Source organism: Corythoichthys intestinalis, chromosome 18 (assembly GCF_030265065.1).
Source record: "Corythoichthys intestinalis isolate RoL2023-P3 chromosome 18, ASM3026506v1, whole genome shotgun sequence".
Lineage (NCBI taxonomy): Eukaryota > Metazoa > Chordata > Actinopteri > Syngnathiformes > Syngnathidae > Corythoichthys > Corythoichthys intestinalis.
Window position 1 is genome coordinate 34,557,047 of NC_080412.1, and position 17,572 is coordinate 34,574,618.

General features: G+C 39.8%; 1 protein-coding gene across 3 annotated transcripts in view; it reads left to right on the plus strand.

Moving 5' to 3' along the window:
- The window catches only part of LOC130906626 (sodium/potassium/calcium exchanger 3), a 67,237-nt gene that overhangs the window by 42,066 nt on the left and 7,599 nt on the right, over positions 1–17,572 (plus strand). For all 3 annotated transcript variants that reach the window (XM_057821133.1, XM_057821131.1, XM_057821132.1), the window contains 12 exons: positions 3,754–3,830; positions 3,920–3,994; positions 4,074–4,158; positions 4,734–4,837; positions 4,925–4,999; positions 8,096–8,121; positions 11,985–12,038; positions 12,119–12,261; positions 14,034–14,200; positions 14,269–14,458; positions 14,518–14,684; positions 14,758–14,872. In XM_057821133.1, coding sequence (XP_057677116.1) covers positions 3,754–3,830; positions 3,920–3,994; positions 4,074–4,158; positions 4,734–4,837; positions 4,925–4,999; positions 8,096–8,121; positions 11,985–12,038; positions 12,119–12,261; positions 14,034–14,200; positions 14,269–14,458; positions 14,518–14,684; positions 14,758–14,872 — 1,278 coding nt within the window. The remainder of the gene's footprint in view (positions 1–3,753; positions 3,831–3,919; positions 3,995–4,073; positions 4,159–4,733; positions 4,838–4,924; positions 5,000–8,095; positions 8,122–11,984; positions 12,039–12,118; positions 12,262–14,033; positions 14,201–14,268; positions 14,459–14,517; positions 14,685–14,757; positions 14,873–17,572) is intronic.

Sequence of the window (17,572 nt, forward strand, 5' to 3'; positions counted from 1 at the left end):
TTCTGTGTTGTTGTTGTGTGTTTCCACTCGTGATCAGACACTTAAATCCAGTTGTGTAGTGGTTTAAACGATGTGCTAATGCAAGCGAACGTATGCTAACTGTTTGTTAGCAACTAATCATCGCTGATTTACGTTGATGCAAACCTGTTTGTTATTGGGGACGAAATTGATTTGTTTCATTTCTATTTTTAGTTTTAAGTGATGGTTGAATAAAGTCAGCAAATTATGCCAACGTCTTCTGCATCGTCATTTGGGAGTTTAGCTAGCTGTATAGCCAGGACTGAGCCTTAGCGTCTCGGTGAGGACACGAAGTGTAGACACACTTTCGAGCGTTCGAACCTACGTGCTGTCATTGTTATGTTTACGGCGGCAATGCTCGTGCTAAACTATCGTAACCTTTCATTTTCACCCTTTTTCCTGGTGAAGTGTAGCCAAACTTTGGAGCGAGTGGTTCTTGGCGCCATGCTAGTTTGATGCGTCTGGACAACAAGACACGTCACGTCGCAATATGCGTCTTTAGGGATCGTTATAGGGATCGTTAAGGCTTTTTCATTATGATGTCGAGGCCTCGAAACATTCGGAACCGGTTCCGAATTGGAATCGGATTTCGATTCCCATCCCTACTCCTAAGAGGAGAAATTGTCATAACCAGTGTTGTTACCAACAGGTGGATGACGTCAGCGGAGTCACGATTTCATCTGTTTGCAAATCATGGTGGAAAATAAGTATTTGGTCAATACCAAGACTTCATCTCAATACTTTGTTATGTACCCTTTGTTGGCAATAACGGAGGCCAAACGTTTTCTGTAACTCTTCACAAGCTTTTCACACACTGTTGCTGGTATTTTGGCCCATTCCTCCATGCAGATCTCTTCTAGAGCAGTGATGTTTTGGGGCTGTCGTTGGGCAACACAGACTTTCAACTCCCTCCACAGATTTTCTATGGGGTTGAGATCTGCAGACTGGCTAGGCCACTCCAGGACCTTGAAATGCTTCTTACGAAGCCGCTCCTTTGTTGCCCGGCTGTGTGTTTGGGATCATTGTCATGCTGAAAGACCCAGCCACGTCTCATCTTCAATGCCCTTGCTGATGGAAGGAAATTTTCACTCAAAATCTCTTGATGCATGGCCCCATTCATTCTTTCCTTTACACAGATCAGTCGTCCTGGTCCCTTTGCAGAAAAACAGCCCCAAAGCATGATGTTTCCACCCCCATGCTTCACAGTGGGTATGGTGTTCTTCGGATGCAATTCCGTATTCTTTCTCTTCCAAACACGAGAACCTGTGTTTCTACCAAAAAGTTCTATTTTGATTTCATCTGACCATAACACGTTCTCCCAGTGCTCTTCTGGATCATCCAAATGCTCTCTAGCGAACCGCAGACAGGCCTGGACGTGTACTGGCTTCAGCAGGGGGACACGTCTGGCAGTGCAGGATTTGAGTCCCTGGCGGCGCATTGTGTTACTGATAGTAGCCGTTGTTACTGTTGTCCCAGCTCTCTGTAGGTCATTCAGTAGGTCCCCGTGTGGTTCTGGGATTTTTGCTCACCGTTCTTGTTATCATTTTGACGTCACACGGTGAGATCTTGTATGGAGCCCTAGATCAAGGGAGATTATCAGTGGTCTTGTATGTCTTCCATTTTCTAATAATTGCTCCCACAGTTGATTTCTTTACACCAAGCGTTTTACCTATTGCAGATTCAGTCTTCCCAGCCTGGTGCAGGTCTGCAATTTTGTCTCTGGTGTCCTTCGACAGCTCTTTGGTCTTGGTCATAGTGGAGTTTGGAGTGTGACTGACTGAGATTGTGGACAGGTGTCTTTTATACCGATAATGAGTTAAAACAGGTGCCATTGAATAATTTTATTGTCATCATCATCGGTAATCCTAAGGAACCGAAGAAGAAGACAAAGGCGGATGTGAGGAAGCATATGCTTATCAGTTTCCCGTCCCCCATACAACTAAAGACGCACATTCAGACATGGTACATACATCAGATGGCCACAAAACTGTACAATAACAGAATCAACAATCTGGGTTTAGTAACTCAGCGTCCAGTCAAGCAGCTCGATTAATTTCAGGGCGTACAAGGTTATGGCTTTGTCATGTCCCTAACATTTTTGCATCTGTTTGCTGTGGGAACATTTTGTTGTGGCTATGTGTGTGGCAAAAGTGATTATGTGTTATCACAGCTGGTGTGAGTAGCGACTCAAAATGCTTTTCTTATAAGTCTCTTAAAAGGATACATTGCTAAGGTGTACATGGTGGCAACAATTGGCGCACACAAAGATCACTGTAACAATTTCATCAGACATGACGTCTCCACAGCGAAAAACATGCTTATTATTCGTTTTATACAGTATCTTTTCCATATACTCAGTAAACTAGACATTTGAATCAGGAGCTCGGTGGACACAGCAGATAATTATGTTTTTACGTGTCATGTTATATCCGTGCAAATTAAAGTCAGAGCCTTGGTTATCTTTAGTAGACAATCCTTAATGAGTTCAAGATTCTTGTAGGGACTCCTGCCGTTGATAAGTTGCTTACCGTCCACATCCACGAGTTGTTATACTGGTCCGCTGTGTTGTATTTACAGGTATCCAGCTATTGTAGAAGTTGTGGTCCAGAAGTGTGGTTTCAGATGTCATCATTAATTTTCAAGTGAGGTCAGCTGGTCAAGACTCGTAATAGCTTTAATCTTCATATATTGCATCTTGACAAAGATCCTGCAATCCGAGACCCAGGTGTTGGCTATTTTCCCAGCTTTCTTGAGTTGACGTGCTTTTCTTGCAACTTCGGCGAGTCAATTTGTCATTCAAAAAAATCTTCGACCCTTTCAGGTGGCGGCGCTGGTTAAGCAGGGCAGTCTTGGTCTTGTGGTCTGCCAGCTTCATGAGCACCGTCGCTAGTCCTCTCCCCCCAGATGGGAGCAGAAAGCAGCGACAGATGTCCAGCGGTTCCATGTTTATTCCATACTCTTTCAGCTTAGCAATTGCCAGTTGCGCCACTGTGTCACCTGGGCTAGGCGTCAGTTATAATCCAGAAATTATGAGCTCATTTTCGCGTTGGCACTGGTCGAGATCGTCAGCCAAAATTTCCAGCGTCTTGATGCGAACATCTCTCTCCTCGACCGCCTGCTTGAGTTTCTTGTTTTCAGCGCGAATTAACTGGAGCTCTCTGACGATTTCTTGATTCTGGTTTTGAATCAAGCCAGTCAAGGAGACCTCCAACTTCTTTATGGAGGATTTTATTTCATCCAAGTCTCCAGGATTTAAATTCTTTGGAGCCATACTGGGAGTCGAGCTTGCTGGCCCTGAGCGCTTATCGGTTAAGATAAGAGTGCTTCAGGAGCTCAGAGAGTGCGTCTGTACACGGTGAAGGCTGGAACAAGAATGATAAAGCCATTGAGAAAGCCATTAATACAGGTGACAAGTGGAGCCTCGTTAGACCTGGTTAGAAGTTAGACCTCTTTGACAGGCAGAAATCTTGCTTGTTTGTAGGTGACCAAATACTTATTTTCCACTCTAATTTGGAAATAAATTCCTTAAAAATCAAACAATGTGATTTTATGTTTTTTTTTTTTTTCCACATTCTGTCTCTCATGGTTGAGGTTTACCCACGTTGACAATTACAGGCCTCTCTAATCTTTTCAAGTAGGAGAACTTGCACAATTGGTGGTTGACTAAATACTTATTTGCCCCACTGTAATTATTTGCTCAGGCATAAATTCCATCAATTTGCTTGTGCCTTTTAGCCATCCATGAGTTTCCAGAAGACATCTTCACCAAGGAGCAGAGGAAAAATGGAGCAGTATTACTTCATGTCCTCTGTGTGAGTACTGCAGTATCGTCATACGTTTATTTTCGCATGCTACTTCATCGCAAACCTGATTAAATGTGTGATTATGCGTGTCCCTCCAGGCCATCTACATGTTCTACGCTTTGGCCATTGTCTGCGACGACTACTTTGTTCCTTCCCTCGAGAAAATATCTGAGGTGAGGTATTAATGTAGCATTTTCTTAACGGTTGCATATTTTCTAACAATATTTCTTTTTATTCCCCTGCCATGCTCAGAATCTACAGCTGAGTGAGGATGTTGCCGGGGCAACGTTCATGGCAGCAGGAAGCTCTGCTCCGGAGCTCTTCACCTCGCTCATTGGTGACATTTCTTTTTTAATTATTATTTTAAAAGAGAAGCACTTCAATTTTCTAGGGAGCATTCATCATTGCTGTCATCTGAGGTTAAAGATTACCTCAAAATCACGGTGTCATAAGAAAACTAAAATTATCACTAGCAACAAACTAAATAGCATAAATAGCAAGTTATGAAACAACTAGAACAGTAACTGAAGAACATTTAGCGCAGAATATGTTGAACGTCTTTATATCCCTAGCACCAGAATGCATGCTGGGAGGCATGAGACTGTTCTTATTGGTCTGCTCCGCCTCCAAAGGTTGGTGGGTAATTTTTCAGGGCACCGTTACTTTACAGTAGTCTTGACCTGTGGGCTGCATTCAAAATAGCAAGCTTACTCTTCAGACACAAGAACAGCCAGTGAAAGTGTCTCCGTACTTTCCCCCCCACGTCACCCGCACTCAAAATATCTGTTGTTGGGGTTGGATATTATGAAATATATTTCCTCATAAAAATTTTAACAAAAACAACAAATCTTAAGGACGGACTAGACCAAACTCACCTGTTTTACAGCTAATGCATGTGACTGTTCTTGTCAGGCGTCTTCATCACTAAAGGAGACGTCGGCGTGGGCACCATTGTCGGCTCGGCCGTCTTCAACATCCTGGTCATCATTGGCCTGAGCGGCATCTTTGCAGGCCAGGTCCAAACTATATTACGATATGAAACTCTCGTGTGGTTGTCGCAATTGGAACGAACACCATAGTGACGGCGCTGCGCCTCTCCACAGACGGTGAAGCTGACGTGGTGGTCGTTGTTTCGAGACTCCTCCTATTACATCCTAGCAGTGCTGGCACTCATTGGGGTGAGTTGCAATCTAATAAAATAGGTTTTTCTTTATTTCTCCTTATACCAAAACATATTTGAAATACTTTCACCATCATTATCTAGCGTTAACTTCCACAGGAATTAATTGAAATTAATTAAAATGCCACTACTGGTTTCCAACTTCGCCACCTATAAATACAGTACTACAGGGGTCATTCAATAAATAAGGTGAATTTTTGAGTATGAGGACTTCCAATACTGATAGTAGCTTACTTTTTTTTCTCCCAGCACTGTCACACCCTTTTCCCATCTATGCCCAAGCTTCCGTATTCCCTCGGCGTAAAAATCTTTGGACTGATGCGGTGTTGTTTTCTACAAACAAAACGATTTCGTCAACGAACGATTTTTTTCATGACAATGACGTCATAATGCCGCACTTAAAACGTGTCTAGGGAGATTAAAACATAACAAGATGAATGCCAGTTGTCGTCTGACGAGACGAAAATGAGATGAATATTCGCCATAGTTTCCGTCATAAATTCACAATGTGTGATATTTTCTTTTTGTATGTGTATGTGTTTGGTCGTGTCACTCATGTGATGTGCTGCGCCTCCAGCCTGACCCCCCCCCCACACACACACACGCTTACTCACCGGGTGAGTGACTGCAAAAAGAAAAAAGTGTGAAAAAGAAGTCAAACAGAAAAAAAAGCTACTATCGGTATTAGAAGTCCTAATAGTGAAAAAAATCACCTTATTTACGGGTTACGAACGAGTTCCGTTCTTAAGCTGGCGACGTAACCCTAAATACCCCCTAAATCTCAAAATAACTAACCAAGAACATGTATTATATGTCATCTTAATAAAATCACATTAAAAAAATAAGATACCGTAATTTTCGGACAATAAGCCGCTACTTTTTTCCCTCATTTTGAATCCTGCGGCTAATTTGGATTAATACGTAACACTTAATTGACAACGACAACGGCATCATAATACTGCCATAAGACCGTCATAATTTTGACATGACACTATCATGGGCATTAATGAATGCATATGACAGATGTCATTAAGCGTCATTCGGCCAATAATGTCACGGAGTCCATTTATGTTCAGCTCTGATCTTTTAGATCCATTCAAAAGTGAGATAATTTGTCAGATGACACAAAATGACATCCGTCACAAACATTCATTAATGCTTATGGCAGTGTCATGTCATAATTACAGTTGTCTTATAACACCATAACTAGCAATTAATGAAACAACTGGAAGAGTAACTGAATAAATAATTAGCACAGAACATGAATTTTTTTATTGACATCTGAAGCGCTTCAATGCATGCTAGGAAGCATGTTGGACGACACCAGTGTTGACAGCAGGTGGCAGTAGAGGTTGACTGTCTCCCATAAGGGAGCAGTGATGGCTAAATGAAGCTTCTTGAACAAATTAAGCTTTGCAGCCAATTGGTTCAAAGCTTCCTGGTCATAAGGTCTTATGACGCCTATGTCAAATATAGTGTTGACAGTTAATATCGTTTAATAATAATAATACCGTGAGAAGAGCTGCGGGTTACAGTTTAGTGGGGCTTATCTGTGAACAAATGCCGTTTTTGTGTCAAATTTGGTGGTTGGCGGCTTGTAATCAGGTGCGCCTTATAGTCCGAAAATTACGGTACATGAGACACTGTTATGAGACTTAAAAAATAAAACACACAAAAAAATGACTGGAGACAAAATGGCGGACGACACGCCAACGTCGTAAGGTCGAAATCACCCAAGTCGGGTATGTCGTAACTAGGGTTGTTCCGATCATGTTTTTTTGCTCCCGATCCGATCCCGATCGTTTTAGTTTGAGTATCTGCCGATCCCGATATTTCCCGATCCGGTTGCTTTTTTTTGCTCCCGATTCAATTCCAATCATTCCCGATAATTTTTCCCGATCATATACATTTTGGCAATGCATTAAGAAAAAAATGAATAAAACTCGGACGAATATATACATTCAACATACAGTACATATGTACTGTATTTGTTTATTATGACAATAAATCCTCAAGATGCCATTTACATTATTAACATTCTTTCTGTGAGAGGGATCCATGGATAGAAAGACTTGTAATTCTTAAAGGATAAATGTGACTTTGTATATTGTGACTAAATATTGCCATCTAGTGTATTTGTTGAGCTTTCAGTAAATGATACTGTAGCCATTTAACTTCTGCCCAAATGCATGATGGGAAGTGCAACCATGACTGTGCGTCGTGGTACCAATTGATATGTCTTCTCTGCGTTGGGAAATAACATAGGGTGTTAAGAAAAAGATCAACTACTACCCATCTCCCCCACATTGCTTCCCACGATTATTCTAATCGTTGGGAGAGGGATTGTAAGGCTTTAGCCATTTAAAAAAAGGCTCCAAAGGCTGCCAAAATTCTGTCTACTCATTTTACGCTGCCTTTTAGCTCGTTAAACTGTATAGGTAAAATGGCGCCATTATAGATTGAACGCGAAAATGCGTGAGTGGGCAGTGCAGCGCATGCGTCAATTGCGTTAAATATTGTAACGTGATAAATGTAAAAAATATAACGCGATAAATTTGATAACCCTACCTTAAGCTTAAACTAAAGACTCTGGAAGAGTGTAACACATTATGTCTGTAACGTTAAATACAATTACAAAACGATTTAATTAAAAAAAAAATATATATATATATATATATATATATATATTAAAAAAAGGCATGTCCGATATTTTATTGCCGATTCCGATACTTTGAAAATGACGTGATCGGACCCGATCGATCGGGATGCCGATCATCTCTAGTCGTAACCCGAGGACTACATATAATTCAAGTTTGTTTAATGCTGGTCACCGAAGGCAGAAGTATTTCGATGCTTTGAATTTGGCTGCTTAGGCGGAAAGGTATGCTTTCTCAGAGTGATCCTCGAGTTGTAGTATTATAGTTACAAATTGAATTTTATACTGTGCTTCTAAGTATTAACATATCATCTGTTTGCGTGTCGCTCCGTCATTTGTGTTCATATCTTTTAAATAGATTACTCGGTCCATCCTAATGGCTTCTTATTGACTTCTCAACATCCTACTGATTGTAATCATTGCTTTCCTCTCTTCAAGGTAATTTATGATGCTGTGGTCCTCTGGTGAGTCGAGCTTTCTTGTGGTCCTTTTTTGCTAAATGCTCTTGAGGGACTTGCGTACACATTCTTCACCATTTCTAATGAGCATTCAATTATGAGGGTGAACGTGTCAATAAGGCTGACATTCAGTGAAACGTCAATGCATTTTCTTCCTGATTGGAACTCATCGAAAAACACACAAGCAACAATTAAGGGCAGCCGTGTGTGCTATAAAAATCGGCTGCTCGGCTTTTGAGGAGACCTAATTTATCACCAAGCTTAATTGAATCAATGGTGATTTACTGTCATGGTGACTTTTTACTGAATACCAATGTACTTGGTGATGGTCTGTATTTCATTGGATTGTATTTCACATAGTGCAATAGTTTATCAGCATGCTTAGAATAAATAAGAAACATTGAATTGGAACTACGGTATAAAATTAGGGTTCTAAGGGTTATGTCTATACGTGGTGAAACACGATTTTGGATTTAATTTAAATGACAAAATTGAAGTAATCCGCAGAAGTGCATGTGTGATTGGATCAGATTGGTGGTGCTACAATGCGCATCTGCCAGGGTGTTTGTTGTTGCCAGCACGATCGCATTACATCATCGCCGTCGGGTTTGAACAAGCAGACATCCATTTGATCTTGCGGAGAGAAATCATGTTTCACTGACATTGACAGCGATTGAACAGGGAAGGGAACGACAATTCTGCTAGGTTGGACGTCTATCGCCTTGAAATGGATACTGAGGAAAAAAGCTTATCCTCATGAGGGCTGTGGGGATGCTGGAGCCTCTCCCAGTCAACTATTTGTTAGTCGGCATGGTACCCCCTGAATTAGTTGCAAGCCAATCTTGGGGCACAACGTGACAAACAACCGTTAACGCACACACTCATAGATAGGGACGATTTGGAGTTTTCAAACAGCCGACCATGCGTGTTTTTGGGGTGTAGGAAAAACCCACACACCACACAGGAAGGCCAGAGCCTGGGGTTGAACCCTTGATCTCAGAACTATTAGGCGGAAATGCTAACCACTCAACCACCCTGCCGTCATTTATGTTATGTAAAACAAAATATTGAAAGTCTAGTTTCCTACATTGATTTCAGCATGTGTTCAGGTTTTGACCCCTGAGCTAATGGAGAGGCAGTGTTTAAGTGACTAGCTCCATCTAGTGTTAAAAGTGTGAAGTGCAACAGAATGCAGGCTGAATTTAAGCTTCTTATGTGGGCCATATTCAACAGTGGGTGAAGTACTCCCTTTTTTGTACTTAAGTACAGATACGGGGCAAAAAAAAAAAAACCCAAGTACAAGTAAGAAAAAAATACTCAAGTACAAAAGTACTTGCTTTAAAATTAAGTAAAAACTAAAATAGGGCTGAAGCTATCGATTATTTTAGTAGTCAATTAGTCAATAAACCATTACTTCGAATAATCGAGTAATCGGATAAGGAACATGAAAAATTAAATTACCTGAGCTGAGCCTCAAACAGTATAAAAAATAAACGAGGCTCTATGTACAACAAAAGAACAATTAGCTAACTTACATCGCAAAAGTCAGCTAGTTTAAATGCTATAAAATGCTAACTTTTTTACAATGCTCTTAACAAATGGTTCAGACACATATTCCCACAAAAATACGCTAAATGTACCTATAAACTAAATTACGAATGCATTTAAAAAAAAAAAAAAAAAAAAACATTAGCTCAAACAAAATTTAGCTCATGTTGGTCTTAACAGGGAGCACCTGGATTCAGCCATGTGAATTGAGGCTGACTAAAAGGCAGTGTATCCACCCAAATCAATAAAACTAAATGCAAACACTTTCAAAATAAACTATTACAATGTTACTTTAATTAAAACGAATACTCGAAGCAGCAAAATTTAATTCGAAATATGTTTTTCTAACCGAATACTCGAGTTAATCGATTAATCATTGCAGCACTAAAGTATTTTCTCCTGATCCAAAAATGTGAATATATACACACACAGGGATCTTCATCCATCTGAAGGCGCGCCGCTTTCACTGTTGGTTTTTATTGGTCAATATCTTGTTCACCTGCTTAATCTTGCTTGTACTCGTGTTGCTGCCTTTAGTGCTCAATTACGGCATACAGTGATACGTACTATAAATTCAGTATTTTATAGAGGTGTCCCGATCCGATCATGTAGTCCCTCACTCTCGCTCCTGCCGCTTTTCTTGGTCAGGCAGTGCAATGGAGTTGCTTGTTAAAGTTAACGATGATTGACAGACGCTTGGAAGCCGAAACTTCAAAGCGCGGCATGCGTCAATCATCGTTTAACTTGTTAAACAGTTGCTTTAGCAACTCATTGTGTGTAAGTGAGCAGGTTGAGCTGATTTAAGGGGACTCACTCAATGAAACATTTAATCAAAACGAGCATTTTTCTGCTTTATTCTTGTTTAAAATTTTGATGGGACGGTAACATGGTTGAAACTTGAAGTGCTTAAAAACCCTTTAACATTATATATATATGTATATATATATATGTATATATATGTGTATATGTATATATATGTATATGTGTATATATATATGTGTGTGTGTGTGTATGTATATATGTGTATGTATATATGTATATATGTGTGTGTGTGTATATATATATATATATATATATATATATATATATATATATAATATGTATATGGTGGACAACACAGACAAGGCTGAAAAAGCAGTTTCTGCTCTTGCACCCATCTCGATAATAAACTGCTGTATTTCATGCCATTGGAACTATTGTGTTTGATAGAACAATATGTCTATATGCTGCCATAGCAGTGTCCGTTTTACCCTGGAGACACCCGTTTACAGACACCGCGCAACTGCTTTTGTTTCAACCCAGCCATAAAAAAGCATATTTATTATTTGAAATGTCTGTTATTTTTTTAGCTTAGAATCATTGATGTCTAATATTTAATTCAAAAAAGAAAAACGACTTTAAAAAAAATTCTTAACTCGCATATCTTAACTTTTAAACAAATTACTTCACAATGAAAAAAATAGTGTCTGTAAATAGTCACAGATATCTACCTCATAACTTTTTTTGTTACTGTCGCATTTTCCCCGATATTTCAGATGATAATCGATCCAAACAAAGAACAATTGGGAAAAAAAACGTTTAAAAGGGTAAATATATGAAAGAAAAAAAAATCTCGACCACTCCTTGATGTCTGCTATTTCTGCATCGCGATCCGTTATATTACCGTGTTTCACCCATAAAATCCCCCAAAAGTCCGGCTGTGGCCATTCACAGCTGTGTCTTAACAATGGGTGATACATGCTATAGAGTTTTTGGATCGAAACACGGCAAGTACGCGATGATATCTTGTTAAAATCATGGTGTCTTTAATTATGCTATCTCATGCTCACTTCCAGTTAGGGTAGGGTTTAAATTTTTTTTTTTTTTTTAAAGATGCCCTCCTGTTCAAAATTTTCCTTCCTCCAGAAAATAGAGATTTTAAGCTTTCCAATGATGTCATTTCAAATGCATAAATTGTGAAATTTGGCCAAATTGGGGGTCTCAGAGCGGAACTTTTAGTCACCTGAGTGTTTCTTAGTCACCCGAGTGTTTTCCTCCATAAACATACATAAAAGTTTTTTTTTTTTTTTTTTTAAATACTACTTTGGTGGCGGGTGAGCAAAAACATGTCTTATATGTATCTCTTTTCAATGCTAAATCTGGATAAATACATTGAACACACACAAAAAAAAAAATTCTGATATTCATCTATATTTTCAACATTTTACATTGGGCCTGTGGACCATAGTTTGTACACCCCTGATCTAATTCAATTTCATTTTATACAAGTGATAGTTTGGGTTCATTTTGTTTTTGCCTCACTCACTTTATTTTCTTTGCAGGTGGGAGTCCTTACTCCTCATGACCATGTACGCCGTCTACATTGTCATCATGAAGTGAGAGGCCACGCCCCCTTCCCCTCATCTCGCCTGAGCGATGACCTTTTAAATGATGCGTCATATTCGTCTGTTGGCAGGTTCAACACTCGCCTTCTGACATTTGTGACGCGGCGGTTCCGGCACGCCGGGCCATGTTGCGTCGTGTCGGATGACGGCAGAGAGGACAAAATAGCAGATGACGCGCCGGCCGGCCGCACTGCCTTGGCCCTCTTAAACAAAGGTCTGGAAAATGGCGGCGCTTCACGTGTATTTGTTTTGGAATCAATAGGACCATATCAAGGGAAATGTTTTAATATAGGGCTGTCAAACGATAAACATTTTTAATCGAGTTAATTACAGCTTAAAAATTAATTAATCGTAATTAATCGCAATTCAAACCATCTACAAAATATGCCATATTTTTCTGTAAATTATTATTGGAATGGAATGATAAGACACAAGATGGATGTATACATTCAACATGCAGTACATAAGGACTGTATTTGTTTATTATAATAATAAATCAACAAGATTGCAGTAACATTATTAACATTCTGTTAAAGCGATCCATGGATAGAAAGACTTGTAGTTCTTAAAAAATAAATGTTAGTACAAGTTATAGAAATTTTATATTAAAACCCCTCTTGTTTTCATTTTAATAAAATCTGTAAAATTTTCAATAAAAAAATAAACTAGTAGCCCGCCATTGTTGATGTCAATAATTACTTACACAATGCTTATGGGTGCTGAAGCCTATAAAATCAGTCGCACCCAAGCGCCAGCAGAGGGTGGCAAAACTCCATATAACACAATTAACAAGTGGGCATTTCGCTAGAGATGTCCCGATCGATCGGGTCCGATCACGTCATTTTCAAAGTATCGGAATCGGCAAAAAAATATCGGCCATGCCTTTTCTTAATATATATATATATATATATATATATATATATATATATATATTTTTTTTTTTATTAAATCGTTTTCTAATTGTATTTAACGTTACAGACATAATATGTTACACTCATCCAGAGTCTTTAGTTTAGGCTAAAGGTAGGGTTATCAAATTTATCCCGATAAAGGCGGTAATTAATTTTTAAAAAAATGTATCACGTTAAAATATTTAACGCAATTAATGCATGCGCTGCACGACCCACTCACGCATTGTCGCGCTTCATCTGTAATGACGCCGTTTTACCTATATAGAGAGATAATAGACAGCGTAAAATGAGTAGAATGAAGTTTGGCAGCCTTTGGAGCCTATTTTTAATTGGCTAAAGCCTTACTATTCCTCTCCCTACGATTAGTATTATCATTGGAAGCAATGTGGAGAAGCAAGGTAGCAATTGATCTTTTTCTTAACACCTTATGTTATTTCCCAACGCAGAGAAGATATATCAATTGGTAGCACTATACACAGTCATGGTTCCACTTCCCATCATGCATTTGGGTTGAATGGCTGCAGTATCATTTACTGAAAGCTCAACAAATACACTAGATGGCAATATTTAGTCACAATATACAAAGTCACAAGTCGTGGTTCCCTCTCACAGAAAGAATGTTAATAATGTAAATGCTATCTTGAGGATTTATTGTCATAATAAACAAATACAGTACTTATGTACTGTATGTTGAATGTATATATTCGTCCGAGTTTTATTCATTTTTTTCTTAATGCATTGCCAAAATGTATATGATCGGGAAAAATGATCGGGAATGATTGGAATTGAATCGGGAGCAAAAAAAAGCAATCGGATTGGGAAATATCGGGATTGGCAGATACTCAATAAAACGATCGGGATCGGATCGGGAGCAAAAAAACATGCTCGGAACAACCCTACATTTCGCTGTACTGTCATTTAAATCTGTCTGAGCGGGGCATGTGCGTTAATTGCGTCAAATATTTTTACGTGATTAATTTAAAAAATTAATTACCGCCCGTTAACGCGATAATTTTGACAGCCCTAGTTTAATATTACAACTTTTCTTATTGCTTACCTGTTTGTCTGTCTTCAGCTCAAGTCCATCATGAGGAGAGCACCCCAGTTATCATGGTGGATGAACTTCTCATCCTCAGTCCTCACAAACTCTCCTTCTCTGAAGCCGGCCTGCGCATTATGATCACGCCACACTTCTCGCCTCGCACGAGACTCTCCATGGCGGGACGTGTGCTAATCAGCGAGGTCACATGTTCAAACGGCGTCGGTAAGAGAGACTCCGAATTCTTCTTTAAAATTTTGTCTTTTCTCAGAGGCAGAGGCTTATCCGGAGTTCCGCTAACTCTCGGGGCAGCGGGGCCAGCCCGGGTTCCGCCCATAGCCTGAAGAGGACGGGCTCCTGCGCTTTGGAAAACGGGGACGGCTTGGGACACGGTGATTCCGGAGACAAACCGGAAGCGGACGAAGATGACGACGGCGGCTTCAACCCCTTGCGCGTTCCAGGTGAGGAAGCCGGACTGGAAGAGTGTCAGCTTAGTGTGTAAAACGACTCTGTGCTCCAGCCGGCTGCTCCGCAAGGGTCAAGTGGCTCGTTACGTGGCCGCTGGGTCTTCTGCTTTACTGCACGGTGCCCAACTGTGTCGTCCCGCGATGGCACCGCTGGTTCATGGTCACTTTTGTGGCCTCCACGCTGTGGATCGCAGTCTTTTCCTACCTCATGGTGTGGATGGTAAGAACCGGACGTTGCTGTAGCGACGTCGTTATGACGCGTTGTGATGCGGCTGTGCTCGGCGTTCAAACAGGTCACCATTGTGAGCTTCACCTTAGACATCCCCGACTACATTATGGGAATCACCTTCCTGGCAGCCGGCACCAGCGTGCCCGACTGCATGGCCAGCCTCATCGTCGCCAGACAAGGTGCACTCCAAAATGGTTTTTGAAATGGACACGAATGTTAGGAAAACACAGTATACATTCTACACACACATACATACATTTGAAATAGTCAATTTTCCTATTTTTTAAACAAATTAAATACATTTTATTGTTCAGATTCTATGTAAAATAGTTAATCTGCCTTTTTTAACCCTTAGATGCATAAGTAAGGTTGTTTTATGGAAATATCTTCGGAATGATACATTGTTATCAATTCATATTCCAGGTATTCCTCAGAAAACATGTTTTTGATATAATGCCATTCAAATTTTTAATGAACTTTTTATACATTTGAAGAAATTGAAATTTTTGTATTACTACCCCAAGCTTCCACAAGTGGGTCAAAAATGACCCACATGCATTTTCTATGGAATCCAATGGGAATATTTCATTCTTATCAACTTTGGCTGTCAGGAATGAATTTACCGAGGACCTCACAGACTAGGTATGTAAAAAGTGACGTCCCTTAAGATTATTTTACACAGCAAGAGCTGATACGTGTACTGTAAGAGTATGTCCATATAGTATTTTGTGTGTGTGTCTTTCATGACTCTTTATTATTATTATCAACAAAATAAACTTTATAACTAGCCAGTTAACTAAGGCTAAGTTCATACCGCAGGTCCTAATGCACAATTCCAATTTTTTTGTCATGTTTTTTTGGCGTACCCATTCAGACTGCCTTTGTCCATTGAGCCTCTTACCTAGTATCACACATGCGCTTTAATTCGCAGTGCGAGATGCGCTGAGCAAATTGGCCCGCAGGAGCATTGGAGCAGAGAGAAACCGAGCATTGTAAGGCTCATTCTCAACCCTTTTAATTTTTTAATGACAGTTGTCAAGCTCGCTCCTTCCCCAAAAGCCACGTTCAAGCAAGGCGCTAACGTTAATGCACAGCTGCACCACTACTGTAGCACCCTCTGTCGCTCTTTGCTGATGTTAATTGCTGCATGAATTCCAATTTGGGGGACTTGACAGTTTGGACCGCAGCCACATTCTGGAAAAATGTGGCCTGGATGGGATTTTAACCACATACGAAAGTGACCTGGATCGAATTTGAAAATGGTCCACTTTTATGCGACTTTTCCCGTTCAGTCGAGTCGGAAAAACACAAAAAAATCGGATTTGTGCTAGATTTACAACTGAAATGGTCCTAGAGATGTTGGATGATGGAGAGGCAGTGACGGGGTTGGACTCAAGTGTCCGAAATTTCTGATGATGAGGACCCGAACTATTGTCCAGGTGGCAGTGGCAGTTGTCCACCTGGAAATTCAACTGAACAGGATAAATCTGACTCATAAGATTCCACCTATGTGTCCTCTGAAGAAGAAAGTGTCCAAATCATGGCCAACAGAATGAGTTGTTTGGGGCTCTTACTAGAGAGAATTACCTCCCACCCAGGGCAGAACAGAGCCACAATATTCTCCGAAATCGGTCAGTGCCTCCACAAGGGCTTAGCACTGCTGTCTCACCAAAAAGATGCATGGGAGCTCTTCATTATTGATGATAAAATACAAGGAAGGATGAAGTCTATTGCTGTTGTTTTTTTTTTCTCCAAAAAATGCTAATTGAATCATAAAGATATTTCAAGCCTGAAATCATTCTTGTGTGGCCCTAAATATCATACAAATTAATATACAAGTGATTATTCTTCACCAAAATGGCATAAAACACTTTGGTTCTAATATGGGTCATTTTTGACCCACTTATGGAGGAGTGTAGGGTCCAGTAGCTTGTGCATCTAAGGGTTAAATTACAATAATTAATCTATAAAATTAAAATAATTTTCATTCCCTTGCTTTTATATGTGTATATATATATATAAACTAATACTTTATTAGTTTAAATATTTTACTCAGCCCGTTAATGATATAGAACAATTTTAGTTGTAGTAAAACTTTCAAACTTACTATTTTTATATTGTGGTCTAAAAAAATCAACGTTAATTTTATTTTATTTTTTTTCGCGGTATCGGATCGGGACTAGTATCAGCAGATTCTCAAACAGGTTACTCGGACTCTGGTGCAAAAATATGCGATAGGGACATCACTAATATACAGTTTATACAGTGGGGCAAATGAGTATTTAGTCAACCACCAATTGTGCAAGTTCTCCTACTTGAAAAGATTAGAGGCCTGTAATTGTCAACATGGGTAAACCTCAACCATGAGGACCGAATGAAAAAAAACAACAGATAATCACATTGTTTGATTTTTAAAAAATTTATTTCCAAATTAGAGTGGAAAATAAGTATTTGGTCACCTACAAACAAGCAAGATTTTTGGCTGTCAAAGAGGTCTAACTTCTTCTAACAAGGTCTAACGAGGCTCCACTAGTTACCTGTATTAATGGCACCTGTTTTAACTCATTATCGGTATAAAAGACACCTGTCCACAATCTGTCAGTCAGTCACACTCCAAACTCCACTATGGCCACAACCAAAGAGCTGTCGAAGGACACCAGAGACAAAATTGTAGACCTGCACCAGGCCTGGGAAGACTGAATCTGCAATAGGTAAAATGCTTGGTGTAAAGAAATCAACTGTGGGAGCAATTATTAGAAAATGGAAGACATACAAGACCACTGATAATCTCCCTCAATCTGGGGCTCCATGCAAGATCTCACCCCATGGCGTCAAAATGATAACAAGAACGGTGAGCAAAAATTCCAGAACCACACAGG